Source organism: Phaseolus vulgaris, chromosome 4, assembly GCF_051622355.1.
Source record: "Phaseolus vulgaris cultivar YP4 chromosome 4, ASM5162235v1, whole genome shotgun sequence".
NCBI lineage: Eukaryota > Viridiplantae > Streptophyta > Magnoliopsida > Fabales > Fabaceae > Phaseolus > Phaseolus vulgaris.
The window spans coordinates 5,104,963-5,130,196 of NC_143501.1; the positions used below are offsets into that span (position 1 = coordinate 5,104,963).

At 27.3% G+C, this 25,234-nt stretch overlaps 2 protein-coding genes across 3 annotated transcripts; one reads left to right on the forward strand and one right to left on the reverse strand.

The window, feature by feature from the left end:
• Window positions 1-15,206: 15,206 nt before the first annotated feature.
• On the reverse strand, window positions 15,207-17,126 carry LOC137836916 (NAC domain-containing protein 100). Its single transcript, XM_068645709.2, has 4 exons — window positions 16,826-17,126; window positions 16,468-16,683; window positions 16,108-16,385; window positions 15,207-15,939 (listed from the first exon to the last, which is right to left on the reverse strand). Exons 2-4 carry the CDS (start codon window positions 16,664-16,666, stop codon window positions 15,352-15,354), a joined length of 1,065 nt encoding a protein of 354 aa, XP_068501810.2. The 5' UTR covers window positions 16,667-16,683; window positions 16,826-17,126; the 3' UTR covers window positions 15,207-15,351.
• A 4,360-nt stretch (window positions 17,127-21,486) lies between these two features.
• Window positions 21,487-24,523, forward strand: LOC137818798 (uncharacterized). 2 transcript variants are annotated; one of them, XM_090301787.1, is made up of 5 exons: window positions 21,507-21,938; window positions 22,800-22,818; window positions 22,928-23,104; window positions 23,629-23,723; window positions 24,300-24,514. In XM_090301787.1, exons 1-4 carry the CDS (start codon window positions 21,865-21,867, stop codon window positions 23,701-23,703), a joined length of 345 nt encoding a protein of 114 aa, XP_090157913.1. In that variant the 5' UTR covers window positions 21,507-21,864; the 3' UTR covers window positions 23,704-23,723; window positions 24,300-24,514. The 2 variants fall into 2 exon arrangements, with proteins under 2 accessions (XP_090157914.1, XP_090157913.1); XM_090301788.1 differs by lacking the exon at window positions 22,800-22,818 and having other exon boundaries at window positions 21,487-21,938; window positions 24,300-24,523.
• The last annotated feature ends 711 nt before the right edge of the window (window positions 24,524-25,234 follow it).

The window sequence follows — 25,234 nt, forward strand, 5'->3', positions numbered from 1 at the left end:
TTTAAATTTTAATAATTTGTTTAGTTTTTAAAAATAGTATTTCATTTTATTAATAGTAATAATTATTTGTTATTTAATGATTTGTTTGTATTGTATATTAATATTGTCTTATAAATACTCTTTTGATTTCAACATACCTATCCCTTGAAATAAAGTTTAGGTTTATTTTGAAATTTGAAATGTTTGGCAATTGAAAAAAAAAATAAGGAAACATTAATTATTTTTGCAATACTTAATATCTCATGTTTAAAAAATAAAATCTAACCATAATATGTTTGTTTTTGGTATATGATCTAAGTATTACAACTGCACCCCATCTCTTTAACTTAATATATAAGTCTGAAAAAGACTATTTTCCAATAATAGTGGAACTAATTAATTAATTCCTGAAGGTTTATTAAATTGAAATGAAGAGAGTAATTATAACAATCAAGAATAGTACTTTTTTTTATTTTTTTAATAATACTTTTTACAACAAATAAAAATAAATATATCTAACATGTGAATAATTTCAAAAGCATATCTATTCCAACAAAATTATTAAATAAAAATTAATTTTAAAAACAAAAAAAAATGAATTATTATATTAATTAAATTAAATATTATTTTAAAAATTAAAAGAATTATTAATATCTAAATTCTTTTTTTATAAATATTAGTTATAAATATTTTAGTTACCCATTTTAAAATTTAAATAATGGATATAATTATTTATAAATAATAGAAACTAATTTAGATATCAATAATTTTTTTCTAAAATAGTATATAATATTATTTTTGGTTTATAAAATTGGTTTTTATTTAATGATTTTGATTGAAAGATGAGAAATGAACACTAAACAGTACTTTATTAAAGTGTAATTGAATTTAGTGAGAGATTAGTTTATTTTTTTGTTGAAAAAGTGTTTGAATTCTTAAACAGGAATTGATATTTAATGATCAACAGTAACTCAAACAAGATTTAAAAAAAAAAGTGTAAGGGGGTAAAAGAAAGAAAGAAGGAATCTAGGAATGTAAGTGATTAACTTGCTCGAAATCCATGGTTGAAAGCACAAGTCCAAAAGTGGCATTAAGGGGAAAAGAGAGAAGAAACGAAGTGGGTTTTGTTGAAGGTTGGAAGTTAGGAAATTAGCAAGAAGAGAAAAGTGAGGTGCCAGAAAAGGTTGGCACTTAATAATGGAGGTGAATGGATTGAAGGAAGAAGAAGCACATAGGGGTGTTTTGGTAATTATGGGGGAAATTTATGAGGTGGGGGCTCTAGGGTTGCAAGGGGTATCTTGAATGATTTGGTGCATGAAAAGACAAAAGAAGGGTCCCGTGATGAAAAAAAGGGGCTAAAATAGAAAACATAAATGTGTGTGGTGTGGCATGGAAAAAAGTCTCAATGGATCTAAGAGAGTGGAAGAAGCATATGAAGGACAATGGGGACACCCTCCTTAAATTTTATTGTTGCCAGCTCTAAGCATTGTAATGGTCCAACATAGCCTTAATGATCCCATTTAATGTGTAACTATTACACTTGTCAAACTGATTCAAGTTCCACATGCCTCATATCTGACAAAACACATACATTCAAAAATCTACCACCCAATCCTTCTCTTCTACAAATATCACTTCTAATCTCTTTCCCTTTGCCCACACCTTCCCAACAACTTCCAAATCCAACACCAAACACATATTCTAAATCTATGGTTTCAGAGTGTGTGTATGTTGTTGAACCTAGGTTGTTGTTCTGATTTTGTTTTCACTTCGTCAGGAAGTGTATATGTTGTTGAATTTGTGTTGCTGTTCTGGTTTTGTTTTCACTGATTGGACTCGTTAGCTTTTTGGAACTCGTATACTGTGTTGGTTGAGCATCACAAAGTTAGAATCTATGTTGTTGGAGTTATATCTATTTGGATGAGAAATAGTTAGTTGTTTTTTCGTGTATTTACATAAGGTCTACATAGTCTGTGAATAGTCCAAGTATCGTAGAACGAGATTTTCAATTATCACAGTAGACTGTAACAATACAATTATTTGATTCAATTTACTTATTTTTATAATGAGGTCTTTGAGAGAGGTTAATTTTCTTTCTTTTACAGTCTTTTCTTCACTTTTCTTGCTTGTTCATGATTGATTCACACAAGCTGAATTTAGATCAAAATCAATTTTCACACATAAATCTAAGTCACACCACACTAATGACACATTCAAATTCACATTTGGTTTCCACCTAACAAACTTAAAGAAAAAAAAAATCCCGTATAAAAAAAAATCATCACTCATAAAATACGATCCTATATATACACACATGAATTGCAATATATGAACAAAAACGAGAGAAATATACAAAATAAAAAGGGTCTATGAGTGTTGCTGAAATCAATATCAGAAGAAAAATATATGTTTAATAAATCATTGTGGGTATACATGAATTAAAGTTTTTGGGTTGTAATCAAACTATGGCTAGGTCCTTTTTAATGAAAATAAAACCTAAATAGAAGCATAGTCTTAAATCTCAAAGTCCGTACTTGACTAGAAAAAGAAATTAGGAATCAACTAACACTATTGGTAGTACAAATGGAAAAACAAGCTATCCATTTCAACCATTTATGAACATGATGGCAATGCAAAAGGAAAAATTAAGTTTTAACAACACAGTGTATGATCGTCAAATTAGGCAAGAAAAAAATAGCTTATGTGGGTCATGAATTCATTGAACAATGACCTAAAAATAATCAAGTTCTTACTATTTTTCTTTTGCAAGGTTTTTTAGTGTAAGCATGCACATTATTATTATTATTATTATTATTATTATTATTATTATTATTGGATGTCTTTTTCCGAAGAAATTTCCTCCAACAACGTCATAATCGTCATGTTGTGACATCGACTTTTGAGGGTTTTAAAACCTTAACCACAAGTAGGTTTGAGTTGGTGCTAATTTCACCATCATGAACATGATTATCTACTTATTATGTGTTTCTAGATTCACAACACATGTGTTAGACACAAACACATGTACTCAAGATAAGGAAGGTGATGATGATGATCTCATCTCACATATTCTTGAAAAAAATTTGGTACTAGCTAGGGCTCAATCATGCATCTCATAGCTCTCCCTCAAATATGTTCATCCTAATGAGGGAGCAACTTTTTCAATGCCACCTACAAAATTGTGTTCTAGTGATACCTTGATTTCAACATAACTTTAATTTAGTTAAATTGTTTTAGCTTGAATGGGAAAGAGAATCAATTAAACTCATCTGAGTAGTAGTACATTTTGTTTAGTCTTTATGTTAATGTAAAGTAGCCATGACTTAAGAACCCTTTTGGATTAAACATTTGTTTTCCTACCCAAGTGAGGCAAGATCCTATGGAGGTGAAAGTTTAGGTAAATTTTCCAAGTACCTTGGAGAACCTCTCCTTGCTTAGGTCAAATCCAATATTAGAAGTCATCTTGGAAAACTACAACATATAGACATCAATTTCATCCATAGCTACAAAAGTAGGTAGCTACTATAACCCACTCCCATTCTACTTATTGAGGATAACTAATACATGTACAAGATGTAAGGTCTAGTTAATTTTATTTTATGCCATGGCTTCAAACCACATACACCATTCAACTACTACATATGTAAGTTATAAATGAAAACAAACTTACCCAAAGAGAAAATATAAAAAAAATAACAAACTAAATGAATAATCCCTCACCTGAAAAATGAAAAATTAAAAAAAAAAAAAAAATGGACCCAAAACTTAGACACACAACGTTAGAGGTACATTAGAATAGCTTCATCTTTGATTTTGTACCTTTTCGATCACCCTAAAATTAGATCACACACCACCCAATTGGAACCACATCATGTCAACCTTAATAAATTTTTCCCTCAAAAAAAACTTAATAAAATACAAAAAATAATCTCATATTTGTTTAATTTATTTATTTATTTTAGTTTTGCAAGTGTATATGCAAGTAACTGTTACATCAATTAGTATGTTAACCAATGTAATACACAAGATAAATGTTTACTGCATGTATCTAAACTTTATAATAAAAAAAATTAATATAAAAATTGTATTATAGTTAAAATTTGTAACAGAAGAATATTTTTTTAATACATAACTTATATTTTAGATTTATTATAAAACAAATGTATTTTAATATATTTTATTATTATTAATATTTAAGAATTATTGAAATTTAATTTAAAATAAAAGTGAAAATGATATATTAAAAAGATAAAATATCTAAAAATAATCTTTTTGTAAAAACCTAAAAAAAATTTGTTAAAAGATTAACATCTAAAAGAACTTTCACTCACTATAACTATTCTAATTTATGCATCCTTGCTTTCCGAAAAAGAATTTTAGGAATTCATAAATAAGCAGTTTCTTCCTGCACCTCTACATTTTTCTTCCTGCACCCCCACAATTTTGTAAATTCCGAAACTGACTCTCATAATTTCGGGATCTGGGAGTGTGCTACGGATTCATCAATCTGGAAGTGAATCATGTTGCATTCCGGATGAGGGGGTGTTCCAGAAGCAAAGTTTGCATAAATTATTGATTTCCAGATTGCTGAATCTGGAAGCCTAATTTCTATTACGGATTGGTGGATCCGGAATGATTTTTTTTCAATTATGGATTTCTAAATCCAGAATGCATATTTTGAATTACGGATTGGCGGATCCGGAATGGTTTTTTCAATTATGGATGTTTTGCATTTTTTTATTTTGGATTAACACTATCATTCATGTACTACCGGAAGCATCAATCCAGGAGATTACCGAATGCGCCAATCTGAAAATTTACCAGAAGTGCCAATTTGAAAATTTACCAGATTTCATAATCCGGAATTAAAAAATAAATAAATGTACAATTTATATAGGGACACTTTTGTCTTTGCGCAACCTTGTGGGGTTCCAAGAAGAAAATTGTAGGGGTACAGGAAAAAACTACCTCATAAATATGTTCCAGAAATCCAAATTCGAAAATGTAGTCCAGAAAAAAAAAATTAAAAATATTTTCTATCTACACCCTCCTTTTTTTTTTTACAAAAACTTTTATGTTAGACATCATGTAACTTAACATCTCAACTAGATTAACACCTCAAATAACAATAATTATCGACTAAAAAATATTATTAAAATAATATAATATTATTATTTTGTTTGTCGTTAGGATTTGAACCCAATACGAGTTAGTTACACCCTCCTTTCATTTAAGGATATTTTCTTCATTTTAATGGAAAATTGAGTGCAAATTGGAATTGATAGAATGCAGGGAGAAATTCATTGCAATTTTGGGTGGACTGTTTCTTCCTGCACCTCCATACCTTCTTCTCTCACCTTCATAAATTTTCAAATTTTCGAAATTGTCCCTCTATAGTATTCTGGATTACGTAATCCAAAAGTCATTTTTTAAATTTGTAATTACCTTCTGGATTATATAATCCGATAGTCTTTTTTCAGATACATGATTACTTTCTGGATTACAAAATCCGGAAGTCTTATTTAGCTTCCGGATTATGTAATCCAGAAGTCTCTTTTTCAAATGAGTTTCCGAATTACATAATCCGAAAACTACTCTATGGGGGTGATACAAGAAGGAGAAAAATGTATTTTCATGTTGTGTATGGAGGTGCCCGAAGAAGATAAGGAGGTGCAGGAAGAAACAGTCTTTTTGGTGCTCTTTCAAAATACAAGAAGGCCTACAAATAGTTGTACAAGCCCATGATATGAAAATTTCATATTGGCCCAACATATGGACCCAAACAGGGAGGACAACTCCATGGTAATATTTATGTTTATCTTATTAAGATAAATATTTTTCAATTGAAAAAACCTAAATTATCCTGTTTATGTTAAAATAGATTAGATTGGGCCGTTAATGCAACTCATCTTAACCTAATTTGACATTTAATTCCAAAATATTTGGTGGCACTTACACATGATTGGTAGGTTAAATAAGTTGAATGACCTAAAATTAAAATAATCATACCTTTTTCAGAAAAGAAAGAGACTTTCTTATAACTATGACATTCTTATATATGCCCTTAGCTAAATCATAACCTAATATTATATATATATATATATATATATATATATATATATATATAAACCCTAAACCCAAAAGATTCAATAGACCAAAAATAATCATAATATCATTGAGATTTTTTATGGACCCACTAGTATAAATTTAACTATTTTTCTATTGTTTTAATATTATTAAATCTAACTTCATTATTTCTTTTAATAAAATTAAATATTAGAAATAAATTAATATTTATAAATATTATTTAAATTTATTATAATGTTGATGGAGAATATTTCGATTGACCAAATATGGATATAGATATGAATAAGAATATTAATATATTGACACCCAAAATCACTAATTTAATTGAAAAAATATTGTCACACTTTCACTTCAATGAGAAACCATTGCCATGTGTTTTTACTATTAAAAGCTTATCTTCAATGATTGTCAAGTAACACTCAGTTATCAAGATATAATTTTTCTATAAATAATATTTATTTTTAAAAATAGCAAAATGAGAACATATACATACTCGTCCTATTTGTGTCTTATATTTTTTTAAAATTATTAAAATATTAATATTTTTTTTTAATTTATACTGTTATGTATTTAGAATTGAAGACAAAAGAAATGTGTATTTTTTTATATCAAAATTTTAATAATATTATGTTTTCTTTATTTTTTTTATAAAATAAATTATTTAAACGATATAAATATAGATATGGATATACCCATTATTAAAGTATGATAAAGATAAGACACAAAATTTATACCTATTAGATATTAAGAACATACATAAATATAATTTTTTAGTTAAAAAATAAGGATAGATATATTTAAACTTGTGTCTACCCATGCTATATAAGAATTTTTTTTGGGCAAAAGAAAATGATTCATAAGATGTTGTGATAGAGAGGAATATATTCTCAAATTTTGTCTTTTTTCATGCATGGTGTCATATTAATTTAATAACAGTTATAATAAGATACAACACTGTGACTTACAATGCACGAAATTCATATACAAGACAAATAATGCTCTCTTTTTCATGCATAAATTCTGAAATCAAAATGTTTTGCCACTTAAAACTTCCTCAATACAACAGAATCACATATTATTCTAAATAGAATTAGTTTTTAGTTTAATATAAATTAAAAAAAAAGTTGTCACAATAAAATATATCAAAACAACACTTAGAACTTGATTTTGTGAAATTAAATTAAACAAAAAAAATATTTATTAAGACGGTATCATGGTTACAATTATCTAACTTAATCAATTTCATTAAAGGTGTTAGTAAGAGTAATAAACAAAATTATCTATAATATAACCTAATAACTTGATTTACACAATTAGTTTCTAATTTATTTATTAAGGAAAAAATAAATAACGCGTTTTAGAATGTTTATCTATGATTTATTTATTTCACGTTTTAGAATGTTTTAGGAGTTAAAAAAATACAATACTCAATGCAATTCAAAAGAAAATTACAACTCTAAAGACATCAAAATAACTTCTTCATAATATATAATTTTTTAATATTGTCAAAACCAATTAATCTCACAAATCGAGTCAGATTCCTTAATACTATTATAACTTTTTTTTTTCATGTTATTTTCTAAGTTCTATGTAAGTTAAAACACCAATATGTGATATATTTTACATCGATTTCTAACCGATATAATAACACTAACTGACAACATATTCATTGTAAAACAAATTAAAAAAGAAAAATTTGAAGGAAATATTTTATTGGTTATGATCCCAAATTTTTGTGTAAAAAAATTATAACATATCACATTGTAATTATCTAAAATGTTCCAATTCTTTTTATTACAATTTGTTGATTGTGTGTATTTCTCAACCCGTAATTATCAGATTGTTAATAGAAGATGTTTCAACGTTGATTCAAACTAATGAATACAAAAACTTATCCAATTAAAATAGACGAATATTTCAATGTAAAAGTATTAAAACATAATTAAACTAACCATATATGTTAATAAAAACCAAAGAAGTAATATGAAATGACAATATCTAAGTACCACACGTAGTTCTAAACTCCAACTAATACTAATTTAATCTCTTTAATTATGTATATGCCTAATGACTCTTTGTCAGCAAAAAAAGTTATTTGAAATACAAAATAAATATTAATTTTCACAATAGCATATAAGTAACTTCTTATCATTTTTTTTTAAATATTTAAGGTGTTTTAATACCTATTCTCAAAATTCAATAATACAAACACGGGCTATGGTTCACATCCAATGCATATATAATAATCACATTCATAACTTTCTTATTACCTATTGTACTAGTTTATGAAATTCAACAAATCTAATTTATAGAAAGTAAAAAAAACACAATTTTAATACTTTCATGAATAATTAAATACCTTAGGATAAATCCAATGTATATTGAAGATGTAGTGAATTTACCATCTAACACATTGCATGCATCATTAGCACTAAAATGAAAAGTATTTAGTAATTTACAATGCATTATATGAACTACAAAAACATGTTATTTCGTAATTAAAACATATCCATATACTACAACTTTCATATTTGTACTCGACCTTTGATGTATTGAACAAAATCACACAACAATTTTGTGAGTGGGATAAATAATTAGCAATTACCAATAAGACCTAAACTTGTTCAATAATTCAAATGAATAATTCAAGTTATACACAATGATTATCATTACTATCTTCTTTTATTTTGTAATTGTAAATATAATGAAACATAAGAATAATTCAAATTGGAGATACTATTTAATGTTTATATTGAATCTCAAATGAGAAACTAATATTCACTTAATCAAATATATGACACGATAGATTTTTTTGTTGTTGATAGAACAACAATTAAAATACAAACTTCTTAATTTTTTTTATCTTAAATACAAATTTGCTATGAAGACAAATTATGCTGTAAACAAATAAAGGCAAGGGAAATGGATTATGCTGTAAACAAAATTTTACAACTTAAAGTAAAAAAAGGCAAGGAAAATGAAGCAGCAGAGACACAATCCAATAAAGTCAATACACAGAGTAATGTTTAATAAATTCTTTGAATAAATAAAATAATCAATTTTTAATAATTAATTTATTAAAATAATAAATTTATCAATATAATAATTTATTTATTACTTTTGTCTTTTAGTTTCTAAATTATAAACTCATTGATGTTTTTTTATCTTTAATACTATTGAAAAAAAAAACAAATTAAAAAAATATTAATATTTAATATTTAAAACCCAAAGTTTTATTTAAAAGTGGAGTCATCACCACATGGATAGAAGAAGAAATTTTTTCGAACCCAATAGTTGCCAAATTCAGCAGCACTTTAGTGTCCGCTATGCACACATCAAAAAAATTATGTGTACACATATTTAAGACTAAGCCCACACTTTATTCTAATTTCATTTTCCTTCAATCTAAGTAGGGATGGCAAAGCGGGTCAGCCCGCCCCGCATTGGCTCGCCCCGCAAAGTTATTGCAGGCTAGAATTCTCGACCCGCCCCGCATAAGAGCTGGCCCGCGAGTTTGTGGGCCAGCCCTCATTTTTTTATTTTTTTACATTTTGTTTTTAAAAAATTGTCAAATTAAACTTATATATTTGTTACTATCAAACATAAAAATTTTTTTCTTCCTTTTCAAATATCAAAACATCAAACAATAAGATAAATATCAAATATCACTATTGTGAAGGCAAATTATAGGCTAGGTCGACGCAAAATAAACCTATTGTGACGCCTATGTGACTATCTAGCCAACGGTAATTGTGTCCCACAAACCCGCCAATTTTTTGCGTCGAGGATATTAGCTTCCAAAGTTTGGCAAAAGCAAAGCCCACGCTAATTACACTTAAGGTCCATTCTAATAAGCATATTTTTTTTGTAGTGGTTCTAATTTGCACTAGTATAAGTGAGAGTTCACTACAAAAAAATGTTTTTAGTGATCACCAAAATTAGTCACAAAAGTTCCAAAAATCAGTCACTAAATTGATTTTCAACTAATAACTACCAAACTCAAGTGGTAGCAAAAACTCTAGTAACAAACCACTTAGTAACTGCTTATTTGATTGGTCGCAAAATTCCAATGTAGAGGATTTGATCACCCCAATTTTAGGAGATCAATTTAGAAACAAAAAATTGATGGAGAATTTGATCACTAAATCGGTTGCTATTAGGGTTAAGATTAATAATTAAAATAAAAAAACTTTAATAGTTAATTTGATATTATTATTATTATTAATGTTCAAAACTTATATATCACTAATTTATAGTTATTTAGCAATCAAAATCAAATTAATTACTATAATTTATAATGATTTATTTGTATTTAGCTATTGAAACTAAAATGACGATTAATTTATAGTTATTTAACTATTGAAATCAAATTAATTATTAAATTATGATGATTTATTTTGTATTTACTCACTTATTTATACAAATTTAATGATTGAAATAAAATTAGTTTCTAATTTATATTAATTTAATAATTAAACTCAAATCACTATTTCAATCACAATTTACGGATCAAATTTTTTTATCACTAAATACACTTTTATGGTTATTTATTCTCCAAACAAAGACAATCTTAAGTTTAAAAAAATGTTAGAGCGCTAAGAATTAAAAAAAAACACCAACCAAACAACTTAAAAATTTAAAAGTTGAAGCAGTTAAAATATTATATTTTTTAATTATATTATATTATATATATATATATATACTATTAGAAAATTATTAAATAAAAATTAATTTTAAAAATAATAATATTAAATGTTATGTTGACTAAATTATATATTATTTTAGAAAATAATTATTTTTTATAAATTAGTATTTTAATACAGATTTAAAAATTATTTATCAATAATAAAAACTAATTTAGTAATCAATAATTTTTTTAAATTTTAAAATAATATATAATTAATAAATATACTTACTAATTATTTGTTATGTTTAAGTTTGAATCTATTATTAATAATAGAAGGTTTATATCTTTCAATTTTGATTTTTATATCTTTAAAAGGAGAATCACCATCACTAAACAAAATCACTTGAAGAGTAAACAAAACCCAGGATTTATTCGATTTGTTACACATCAATCATACAAATATCTCATGTCACCACACCATGCGTTCCTTCATCTGAAAGTCTTGCTCCAAAAGTTTACGACAACGAGAACCCTAGCACGAGAGAGCATGCAAGACAAAACCATAAATAGCAAAATAAAAATGTCGCACACATCGACTCAACACAGTACTGTGGAGAAAGGAAAAGGGTGAAGAGAAATAACAGAGTTGAATACGGTGTATCTATCTGTATCTATCTTTCACACTGTGTGAAAAGGAAAACAAAGGCCAAACTCATAGATACTATATAAGGAAACTTAGGTTCTTTTTTCTTTCTGGCTTTGGCATGAACAAAGATAAGATTAGAAGCACTTTATCCAAATGGAAATTATTGTTAGGGCAAATGCATGTATCTGAGATGATCTTGGGTGTGTATGAATCTTTCTCACAAACCGACAATGTGATCCTAAATGCAGAGTTCAGAATTATGAAAGAGTGGAAGAATCATGGGAGGGTTTCTGAAGGAAGGGTCATTCTCATACCTAACGTTTCTACAAAACCATTCTTCAATTTTTATTTTTTATTTTTTTTTCTCTATACATCACAATTTGAGAATGCAAACACATACCCTTTTTATTATCATACACCAATTTGGAATTGTTTAATTCATAGAAGATATTTTTCAATTTAAGATATTTTAAAATATCTTACAACTAGCTATTCTTGATTAAATATTATGATATTTTTTTAAAATTAGCTTATTTTAAAAAATATATGCACTACAAAAAAATCATTCAATTTTAGTGAAAAAAATAATTAATTTCTATATTAACTAAATTAGAGATATTTTAAAAATTAAAAAAAATAAACTTATGCTGGTATATAAGTTTTTGTAACGTTTCACAGTCAGAGTTTTACTTCATTATTGTGTATTTCTATGGAGAAAAAAATATAGGGAGCGAAAAATAAAAAAGGGGAAAAATTAAATTATTTGATTGAAAATAAATAGATAAAGAAATAAACTGAAAATACGGATTTTTATGAGAGATCGAAGAAAGAAATAATGTAAAAGGTGGTTTTTTGACATTATTTAATTTATAAATTTATATTATTAATTATTAATATTATTTTTTATTAATGTTTATATTATTTGTTTTATTACCAATATTTTTTTTAAAAGTTTTATTAATTTATTTTAGTTATTAATATTATTTTATTATTAATGTTAGTGCACTTATTTGGCAAAACTAGAAGACAATTTAAAGAAAACAATGCCCACAGTGTGGGCTACATACTCCCTTTTGCGTTTTTTTTAAGAACTAGTTTTTTTTTAATAAATATGTGAGTTTATTTAAGAAGTGATAATTATATTTAATTTGTGTTTAAACTTTAATCTATTTAATTTGCGTTTAAACTTTAATCTATTTAATTTGCGTTTTAGGTAGAGAATATGTTTTATATAGTGTAAATAAATTTTTTAGCCTAGCGTTGTTCGATTTTCCATATGAAATTTGCATGGATAGAAAGGTAAAAGCGAAGAGATAGGGTGAACTTGGTATTATAGAAATAATTTTAAGAGATACGTAAAGTTAGACCAATTTGGCTTGAAATCACGAGATATACTAAACGAAAAATAAACCAAAAAGGTGTAAGTAGTAAATGAGAGGTGTAGCAGAAGAATTCTTAACTTAAGGACACTAACCCTTTTCTTCAACATTGTTTTCTTCTTCTTTTTTAAAATTTTTCCTATTTTCTAAAATTTATGTTTCTTTCTCTTCCCTAGATATTTTAGAGTTGTTAAGAAAATATCCAACATCCCCTAATTTTAATTGAGTGTTAAAAATCATAAAACATAAAATATGAATTATGCATAATCTATAAGACGAATAAATTCAAACAAATCATATAAGATGTGAGTGTTTCGTCTGATAAACAATACACATTGTGTTGTCTTTTATTAGGTCTGATAACACCTATAAAACATGAGACGATACACATATAGTCTAATTGAACATCGAACTACAATAATTATCTATTAAAAGTTGGTAAAAACCACCTAGAGATGGAATAATTGTTGGTTGTAAAGAATAACACTTTTAGGGAATTCGATGATAGAGCATCTAATTGTTGTCATTTTAGTGTCAAATTAAAATGATTTTAATGTAAACTGTCTAAGATGCTTTATGTGTTTCTTTAAAGTACGAGAGTAAATTAAGATATCACTATGAGCACTATAACAAATTTATGCACAAATGATTGGAATATCCTATTCAAATAGTCCATAAAGATAATCAAATGATTAGTCACACGACATAATCACTTACAATGAATTTTTTTTTTTGTTTTTATCAATTGATTAACATTTAAATTGGTTAAAACATAGCAAAATTTGATTTTGAAAAAATAAAACTCTAAGATTTTAAATTATTAGAATGTTCATAGCTTTGTATTCACTTTTCTCAATTTGACCAAACCTAAATTGATTTCAAACATTAGTAAAAAAGAAATTAAACGATTTTTTTAAAAAAAACTTATTCTAAATTAAAAATTATATATATATATATAGAGAGAGAAAAAGAGAGAAGCTTGGGGTAAAACAAAAACAAAGAAAAAAAAGTCAAGAAAGATCTAAGAATGATAATGGAGTTAGATCTATTGGGTTTTACAAATACGTAAATGACCATTTCAAGCAAAATTGAGGAAAAATAATGTTGCTTTTAAGAGTAAAAAGTAAGTCTTTTAATTAAAATATGAACATAGAATAAAAAGTAAGTTAGTTTTACACACATGTATGAGGATTATATGAGAGCATGCTTCAATTATTAATTTGACTAATTTTGAAAATAATGAGACAAAAACTTTATAACTCAAGCTATTATCTTCACACATCACATTCATCCACTATTTTTAACTTTAATACAACTTTCTATATTCACACAGGAAAATTTCATATTATTATAGATAGCATAGAGATTCTTACAATCATATTATTACATTTTTTTTATAATCAAATTATTATTGTTGTTATATAATACTAAGTAATTTTATTAATGACTATTTTTTTAAAGAATCTAACTGATTATTTTTAGTCAAGTATTTTTCTTAATTATATTTTTTTATTAATAAAACTGAAACTTAAAAGCTTACTTCAAAATAGCACTTAAATTATTTAATAGTTATATATTCAATATGAATGTTATGTTGAATAATTGTCTAATGAATGAATGAATAAATAAATAATAAAAATAAATTTAGAAACAAGTATTTAAGTGATATTTTTTTTTTAACTTTTCTTAAGAATGTAAACTTATATTTAATGTAAAATGTCTGATCAATATTTAAAGTACCTAAGAATCTCAATCTAAGTTTTATCTTTAAATAAATTCATAAATAGCATAAGGCACTATCTATTATAATCCTTAGCAAAAACTAGCAAACAAATTTAATTATAAAATGTTTGCAATTTCGGTGACAACAGTTAAAATTGGTAAAAAGTGTCTAAAGTTATTTTCGCAATTAGATTTCTGAATCAAAAATTTAAGATATAACCATAATATATTATATATTGATAACTCATTTTTTTTTCTACATCCACCCCTATAATTTTCAAAACTATCATTTTAATTATTTTTCTTATGATTTAATTATTTAATTACAAATTTACTTTTTATTATATCTTTTTTTAAAACTATCATGTTTCAAAATATAATTTTTTATTGAGATAACTTAAGCTTAACTAGTTAGTATTTTAGGTGCTTTTTGGTGGCTCTGACTTTTGAGTCTGGCTTCTGCCAAAGCAAAAAGTTCAGCAATGGCTTTCATTTGTTTTCCTTAATAATCCATGTGAGTAGCTTGATATGCATAATTTTGCAAACCATTACCTTCTACCAAATAAGTTCATATTCCAATTCATTGGGGAAAATTACAAATTTGAGTCCTATTACCAGAATAAGGTTCAATGTCCAACTAATTGAATTTGACATGAAACAAAAGTTTGGTACTGGCTTATAACCTCAAAAAAGTAATCATGAAAAACTTGAAGGTTGAGAAACAAGAAAAACAAAAAACAGTACTACATGGTACAACCATGAAAAGTTGCTACTATAAAAAATTACTATTATCATATAAAACTGTCAAATCATATAACTTTGGAGCACTATTACATCCATTTACTGTGCTAAACATTAACTTAATGTAACTAATTTACATGTATAATAATAATATATCCCTACAAGTTTGTTCAGAATCCCCATAGGCCACTGGTGTACACATGTCCTAGAGAAGGTGATGAATATTCCTGGTTCCCAAATGATCTTTGAAACATTTCATCATTGTACATGAGAGAGGAGATGTCAGCATCAAAGTCTTTATCCTGTGGTCTATGTGTTCTGAGGCTACTACTTGATCCATGGTTTTCAATCAGCATCCCCAACATGGACTGTTCCTGATCCATGAAATAGGTTGAGCAGTGTGAGTTCCCAACTTGGAGGGATTGGTGGGGCACAGTAGGGGAGGATTTGGGAAGAGTCCAAGAGGCAGGGGAAACATCAAAGGGGTTTGAAGAATATGAAGATGATGATGCCATCATGAGAGTCTCTAGGCTATCAACTATGTGTTCATCATGTGTTCTTAGGTCCTCACTTTGGTTTGGATCTGAGAAGTGTGATGACTCCCCCATAACAGCCTTTGCTTCACTGGTGTTGTATGGAGAAGAATCCATCAATGAAGGCATGTCCTTTCCAAAGGAGGTGAACCTCACCAAACCAGAAATCTGCATTTTCTTCCCACAGTTAGTCTTCTCAAAAATCCTGCAGATGGCCCAATTATTCTGAAAAGGAAACCAAACCAAACCAAAACAAACAAACATTAGTGAAGTATAAAACAACAACAGAAAAAGCTGAAAGGTTAATGTTTTTTGCACTGCACTTTAGGACAATATTTGTTTTGGTCCCTTTGATTTTTGAGAACAAAAGCAGAAACAGAAAACCAAGTTTACCATGGCCTTTTTGTGTGGATTGTGCATAGAATGATCATCTTCTAATCTGTATTCATGCATGACCCAGTTTGTTTTTTCCCCACTTGGAGCTCTTCCTTTGTAGAAAACCAGAGTTTTCTTCATCCCAATAAGTGTCTTTGCCTTGTATATCTCTTTGTCTTTGCCTGTGGCCTTCCAATAACCAGCACCAGTGGCTCTATTAGTCCTTTGACCAGTTGGGTATTTTCTGTCCCTCACAGAGAAAAAATACCACTCCTTTTCACCCATTTTGGCCATACCTTCATTGAAAAACCACAAACATAACCAAAAGCTGCCATAAATAAGAATGAAGAACACCAAAAGAGGAAAAAGATTACTCACAAGGCAAATCCCACGGTTCACACTTGTTCAAATCAGCCTCTCCAATGGCCCTGGAGCAGAAGCAGCTATCAAGAACCTTCTGTGAGAGGTAATGAGTGATGAGTTCTTCATCTGTTGGATGGAACCTGAACCCTGGTGGCAAATCAAACGCTTGCTCTGCCATTATCTCTCTGTGATTACTGTTCTCCATTGCATCCATCAAACACTTTCCAAGTCCTGTGTTTGATCACAAAAAACAAAATGAGAAACAAGACAATCACTTTCGAAACAAGGAATCAGCTGACACACTGAACATCTGATACACAAAGATGAGAACCGTTTTTCATGATCCTTTCTCTTAACAACAAAAGGGGCGAACCTGGCACAAGATTGGCTAAGAATGTGGCAATATGGAATCACAAAGTTGTGCAGAGAATGAAGTGAAGCGAGAAAAGAGAAAGGTGTGTGTGAAATGTTTCTTAGAAAAGGACTGTGTTGGGGGAAACATAACTCCTTAAATAGTGGTTTCTTTTGTGGGTTCAAAGAACCGTGGCTTGCATGACAACTTGTGGGGTGGTTTCATGCTTTTAGCTGTGTCGTTTCTCACTTTTTTTGAGGTTATTTTCCTCATTAATTTGACCAGGAACACCTCACCAAGTGACCCTGCACGCAACTGTTTCATCTCACATTCTTCTCTTCTCTTCTTATATCACATACCTCTGCTGTCGTACAAGCCAAATCACCATCATAATGCATGTTTTAGCAACAGTGATTTTTACACTTTTAATGTTTATTATGCTATTCTTCATTTGTCACCATGTTCTAGATGTGAACCAAAATTAATCGCTTTTTAATACACTCTATATTTTTTTTTATTTTTTTAGACTTAAAACTCCAAAATTACTTAAGAAAACCGAAATAGTGATTTTGGTAACGGTTCATAATTTAATGTGTGATTTATGCATTGGATCATGTCAAACATATTTAAATCATTTTAATTTTAATATATATATATATCATTGGCATTAATTTAAGGAAATTTTACAAAAAAAAACATCTTATAATATAAATATTCATGTACACAATGTAAAATTTAAATGAATTCTAATAATGTTTTAAGCAATCTAACTATTTAAAGAAAAAATTTACTTTTACAACTACATAGTCAAAAATATCAATTTATAATTTTTCAGAATTTTTCCATCTTCTTATATGGACCCATAATTTAATAAATTTTTTATTTTTTTTTACTTTTAGCAATTATAATACAAAGCAATTCACTCCTGGGTTGTCAACTCTTTTTTTAAAACTATGAGTCCCTTTGTTATTAATTATTTTTTCAAAAATATAAATTATTCTTAAATCATTTTAAAGGTTAAATTATATATATAACATCCAAAATTAGGTTTATTTATGTTTACACCAACGTCTCTTTGATTTATTCAACAATAATAATTTATAACGATATAAATTTTTTAATTACTTTCATACTTTTTTATTTTTCATTCAATCTTCTCCTACGTACCACTCTCGACGTATGTAACGTTCTTATCTTATCTTTTACCATCATTCAATAGTGATAAATATTAAAAAAAAATACAATAAGAACATACAAAAAAACATGTCTATTATTTTTTTCTAGTAATTATGATAACTTTGAGTTGCATATATATCTAGTTTCTTCGTTAGTAATATATTAAAACTTGAAATTAAATAGGTTTTATATTTTGTTTTGTTTTTGAATATGAAATAAAAGAGAAGTAAATATATCGAGCATGCAAACAATACTTTATATCCAACGTAATAGTGAGATTGGATATTATCCAAAAGCACACAATCTTTTCGTGAGAAGTAATAAGAACAAACGTTGAGTAACATATATGAACAACTCCACCTTATCCACTCAAAAGTACGTAAATTACGTGAAACTAAAAGGAAAAAGAAATAGCTGTTACTTGCTTTTTAGAAGAAGCTGCAACAGACAAATAAATATGAGAGAAAAAAAAGTATGTCATATATTTACCTAGAGTTATCAATTTTAAAAATAAATTATTTTAATAATGAATTATTGTTTATAATCCCTTATATTCAGAATTAGTTTTTATTTTTAATAATTTTATTCAAACATATTTTAATGCGAGGGTCTAATTCAAGTTATTAACATTCGAGTTGTTATAAAATAAATTATATTTGAATTATACTGATAAAAAATATTTGCATAGTAATTAAGAAATTACTACGTACTAAGAACTTTTGTGGTTGCTGAATTTGTGTACCTTAGACATTAAGATATTCTCTTTTCATGTTTATCTAAACCATAAATACCATTTATTCAAAAGATATACATCCACCACTAGCACCAACTTTTTTTTAATAAAAGCTTATAATTTGTTCAATAAAGGAGACGATATTAATTAATGTAGCTTAAATAAAATTAAACTTTTTTCATTACATCAATCACATCTCTTTTGTCTTTTATTTTCCTTAATAATAAAGATTAATTTAAATATATGCTACGTACTTATAAAGTATTTGGAATATTAAAATATGCAAATAATAATAATTACTTGAACCATTTTGTTTACTACTAGTTGTGTAGATTATAATAAATAAAGTTTTCTTTTCCCAAAAAGAAAAATAAATTATTATGTGTGATAAAAATCTTTGTCCATTAAAACATGTACGATTGAAAGTAGCTCTATCATTGTACAGCTTGCACAAATATCTAATCTTAATTAGTCTCACTACAAAATATCTGATAATTAGTGACAAATCTATTTTTTCCGTCACTAATACCGTGATCGTAAAAATTTTAGTGACAACCTTTTTTAAAAAATTTACATACATACATACTATTTTGTTCGTTAATTTTTATTTTTTTTCTTCATTTTCTATATGTTTAATGTTTAATTCTTGAATACGAACAAGTAATTGATCTGAACTGCATTACAAAACTAAATTAATTTTTAAAAACTTGAATTGTACAATGCTTAAAATGATTAAATTTTATTACATAAAAAATATGTTTTAGAATAAGATATTTGTTAACCATACTTCAAATACATTAAAAAATAAATTGATTTTTTTAACTCTAATTTATTTAATTTAAACAAGTATACCATTAAAATAAGTTTTAGAATTCGATTTAGTTCAAAAATAAGTCAGTTTATGTTTTTGTATGTCAATATAGTCTCACATCGTTCAGGAATCGAGGTCAAAGACAGTTTAAAGACAAGTATACCAAAGGCGCTCACTAATGACCACAAGGTTAATGTTCCAACCTCAAGTTCGTTGGACAACATCGTTAGGATCAGCCATTGTTTTGGAAGTTGGTGCTCGTTTATAATTTATATATTTTTACCCATTAATTTATATAAAAATTATATAACAAATATGCTCTTTGTAAAGTTTTTTTTTATGTTTTTATCAATGAACTTATAAGACTAAGACCAAGTGAGCTTAAACTTTGATTTTAATAATATATGCATGAAAATTTAAATTCCCCATTATTTTATTGTGATTTATTCCTTTGTTTGGTGACTGCTGCAAAACCTACTACAGTGTACCAAGAAACCAATAACTTTGTCTGTATTGTAACGAGGTTTGATCCCATGAATACATTATTGGAGAAAACTAGATTCTAATGAAGGTGGGCCCAACCATTGTAGCTCCTTCCAATATGGAATTCATACTATGAAATTCACATTTTCTTTTTATGTTCTCTTCATATAAATAACTTTAAAAAATGTTCATCTTTTGTAATAATATCATTCCCAAAAAAAGCCCTTAATTTAATTGTGCTTTTATTTTCTATTAATCTATTTTATTCTTTACATGGAGCTTATAGAGATAGTTTAAGAAAAAAATTACTTTTAAATAAAATAAATATAATTAAATAACAATAATAATAATTAAATTTTTATTTATTACAAGAAAAATATTAAATAATAACTAATTTTAATGACAAAAAATAATTAGTAGTTTTTATTATTAATAAAATTTATAAAGTAATTTTTAAATTAGTATCTAATATTATCTACCACTATAAGAAAATAATTAAATAAAAATTAATTTTAGAAAAAAAAATAATTAGGTGTTATATTGACTAAATATTATTTTATAGACTAAAAAAATATTGGTATCTAGTTTCTATTATTTGATAAATAGTTTTTAAATTGATATATAATTAGTTACAAAGGTTTTAGCTACCAACTTTAAAATCTAAATAATTGGTGCCTAAAATCTGGATAGCTAATTGAATACCAATTTAAAAAGTATTTATCAATAATAGAAACTAATTTAGTTAACAATAATTTTTTTAGTTTTTAAAATAATATCTAATGTAGTCAATATAGAAACTAATCATTTTTTGTCTCTAAAATTAATTTCTATTTAATGATTTTCTAGTAGTGTACCAAAGTTTGAACTACTAACTATTTTATATTGTAAATTAATTACTAATTTATAATTAAAAATTAATTATAATATAAAATATAATAACTAAAATCTTAACTAATATTAGATACTAGTTTAGAAACTATTTTAGATACTAATAATTTTTTAATTTATAAAATAGTATCTAATTTAGTCAATATAATAATTAATTATTTTTATTTATAAATTAGTTATAATTTAATAAAAAATTAGTGGAATAATTTTTTTTCCAATATGTTATAATTGACAATCACTTATTAAACCATTTTTTGTGTGTGTGAAACAGGTTAATTTAACATCATAAGTAGGAAGAAAGAATGCAAGTAGCAAACAATAGGTTTAGAAGTGTGAGATGAGGAAAGTGCATGATGTGACAAGATTATGAAACAAAAAATTTGCCATTGACACTACAAAAAATCATGTATAAAATGACGGTTTTAATATGGCGGTTATTACTAACCGTCACAAATTTCCGTATAATATGACATTTTAGTAACTATCACAATTACCCTTTAAAATATGTCATTTTTAACTGTCATAATTATCCTTTAAAATAAAATTCCCGCATTTTTTTTAAAACTTGCTTTTAACTCTTAAAAACCGAATGCACTAACTCTTCACACTTTTCATACACCTCTCTTCCCTCTCTATGTGCTAAACAACCGTGACTCTTTCCTCTCTCTGTAAGCTGCCTTCTCTCTCTGTAAGTTGCCTTCACAAAACTCTTTTACCTTCACGAAACACTCTCACCTTCAGTCACTCACGCGCGCCCTAAACCCTCACTCTCGTGCCTTTCACTGTTCGTAATCGCCGCCTCGTCGCGCCCTTCATTGTCCGCCATCGCCGCCTCCTCGCGCGTAAGGATTTGAAACTTTTGTCTAGGTTTGTGATCAGGTTTAGCGTCGTCTTCATCTTCGTCTTCGCTTGCTGCAAAAGCTAGCAAAGCTTATTTGGTGCGTCACGACTCATCCATGTCCTCTCTCTATGGTCTCTCCTCTGCTTCTGCTTCTCCGACAACTCCTTTTGAACCCATTCCAACTCCTCATCCTTCCTCCAAGGTCCACTTCTCTCTTTAGAAAATATGAAAATTCTGATGTATATGCTGAGTGTGATTGTACTATTTTGATTTCAATTTGTTCGTTGTATATTATTGCTCATGAGATGTCTGCTGGATAGGGTTTATTGAATATTTTTTTATCGAGCGAGAAGAAAATAAGAGAAATCTTCTTAAATGGAGAATATGCAAAGGGAAATAGAGTAGTTTAGTTTAAAAGAGCTTCTTAAAATCTCTGCATCAATGAATGTGTTAAAGAAATCCTGTTAAAGTAATGATACGAACTATGGAAAAGTGGGGAACACTTCCTATGCTAGTGAAACATCATAACTGTATTTGGATGTTGTGAGGTAGTTGTTGATGCGCATTGTTTCCTGTGCAATCGCAAAAAGTGCAGGGAAATGGAGGTCTTCTTAGATTTTAGGGTTCGTGTTGTTGTTGTGTAGTGTAGCATACAGGGTGTTATCATTCTTCAGTTTCATATTGTGGTTGCAATATGAGCAGGGTGTGAAAGTGATATCAACTTTAGCAAAAGTAGTCAAAACCTTGTGTATGTAAACGCTGTCAACTTAAAACCTCCAAAGTACCTTCGTATTAACAACTTTTGATCTTTAGGATTGCAGTGTTTGTGTATAGCTCTGTATTTTTCTAAGTGTGCCTTCTCATCTTTTGTATAATTCTCCCTCGTTTGGTGAATTCTTTTATTAGTTTTTTCCCCCCAATTTAGGGCAGCTGCTTCTTTTAATTGTTGATGTCTGGATAATTCCAATTCCGAAATTGGTTATTACTTAAAAGTAAAAAGTGGATGAGTCTGTTACAACTAATTCTGATTTAATTTTATTTTTTTATGAGTGAATCCATTAAGGTTGGAAATTCATTTCAAGGTATGCATACTTTTTATGTCTCTTTTAATGTGTATTCTTAGTATTTAGAGTATCACTATGTTGATTCAAAATAGTAGTCATTTTGTTAAATGTGGTGCTGTATATATAGGATTCAAGACCCTATGAATATACATCCATGAAGAACATGAACGAGTCCAAGAATAGATTTTGGGGTGTTCTAGCCAGAAAAGCCAAGTCAATTATCGAGGATGATAATGTACCCCAGCAATCTGAAATGGGTGGAGTGGGAAGGTCACAATTTCCTGCTGTAGCATCTAGGGGCAAGGTGAGTTTAGAATAATATCTCAAATTCTCAGCAGAGATGTTGCTTAGAATGTTATATCTGGAAAATAAAAGTCAATTAAATATCAAATCAATCATGTGTCATATTCATGTGAATATGTGAGAGTTCTCGATTAGCTTCAACACTCAACAAGTTTCTGAAGTTATCAGATAACAAGGGATTGTTGACGGCCCTTGTTATAGATGCAATCATATTCGAACTTAGGAAACCAAATTATTGTTTTGAACATTTAGCATTCGTCCAAGCTTTTACTTTTTAATATTGTTTTGTTCTTTTATACAATCTAAAGTCCCAATAGAGCAAGAATTTAAGGCTATTTCTGAATGATGTTAGTCAAAGTTGTCTTATGGAATGATATTTATTAATTTAAAGTTATAGAACAAATTAGAGAACTAGACAAAAAGCATAATTTTGGCACAAAGTAAACGATGAATGCTAAGGTATCATTTGCGTACATAAAAGCAAACACAAATAACTTACTGATTTTCATCTCACTTTTGGTGCAGACAGAACGGTGGCAGAAAAAAGGAAAGATGATTAGAAAGGAAAGCAATAAAAGCAATAAACAAATATGTAGATAGAAAATGAGTTTCTGACTGAGGTAAGCATCATTGGAAAGTTTAACTACATGAACTTAATATGCATGTTTGGGTATAGTGTACATGGAGAATGGTTATTTACCTTAGACCCTTTCATCAGGTTCAAATACACTTCAATGGAGCAAAAGGTATAACATTGCTCTAGGGACCGCAAGGGTGTTCATGGACTAAATAAGAATATTTTAATAGATTTAGAAGAAACTGAAACTTGCATCCAAAGAAAAAAGTTAAGAATTTAAAATTTTTTCAAACATATACTAACATTGTTTGTTAATTTAAAAATTATATATTGATATATTTTTTCTGTAAAATATTAAGATATTATTTCTCTTATTTTAGTTTCATTAACCTAGTTTTATATTATTATTTTTACTCTAGTGGAGGAATTTAGCACGGGTAGGTGAATAGGAAATCAAAGCATGCATGAATGTATACACCTGTTTGGCACTCGTTAATTTCCAGCCATATATGCTACTTAAATATATTTCATGCCACCTACTCCTTTCGTTTTCATCTTTTATTTTATAATTATAAATATTGAAAATTCTTAACATCAAATTATTTATTATTTATTTCAGGTAACAGATGTTGAAAGTGGTGCTTCATCACCTTATCAAGTAATAGGATCAAGTGCATAAAGTAAAATTGATCAAGGAAGATGGAAAAGAAAACTAATTAGAGATGAACATGTTGTAATAGTTTGAATGTTCTATGATATTTAAAAATATTGTGTGGTTTCTTTACTTTTGAACAATTATGTATCAACTTGTTCTAATTTTCAAATGATATAACAATTATGTGTGTTTCTAATTTATGCTTATAAATTTTTATAGTATTTCATTTTATTAACATTTATATTTTTTATTATGAAAACATATTTAATTAAATACTATTATAATTAAATATGTTTAGTTGTTTAATTATACAAACCAGATTATAAAAACATATCGGCTAAATTTCATTTTTTTAGAATGAAAATTATGTCAGTTAAAAATGCCATAATATACCTTATCTAATGCTGTCAAAAATATTTTTCAATGAATTAAATTGCGACAGTTATAACTGTCACTACTTACATATAAAAACCGCCACTTTAAACATATTGTTAAAGTGGCGGGTGTTGCGGCGGTTAGCGTAAAACCGCCACATTAAACTTTGTGGCGGCCAGTTCTATGGCGGTTTGAAAAACCGCCACACATGTATATTGTGGCGGTTATAAACGTCAGTTTATACAAAAATAACCGCCACAATATACACTGTTTTTTGTAGTGTGAATTCTATGCTCATTCCCCTTTATACCTACTTACAACCAATGAACCTGTTCTTCTCATCAACAATAGTCACCCTTTTAAGTCATGCAACACAAAGAAGGATTTGTAAGTAAACTATATAGGTTAACACTTTAAGTAGTATCAATCTATAACATACTCAAGTATTATAAAAAAAATATTAAAGAAAAAAATATAAAAATGAGGGACTAATCATAATTCACTTAATATAGAAGTCTATTACA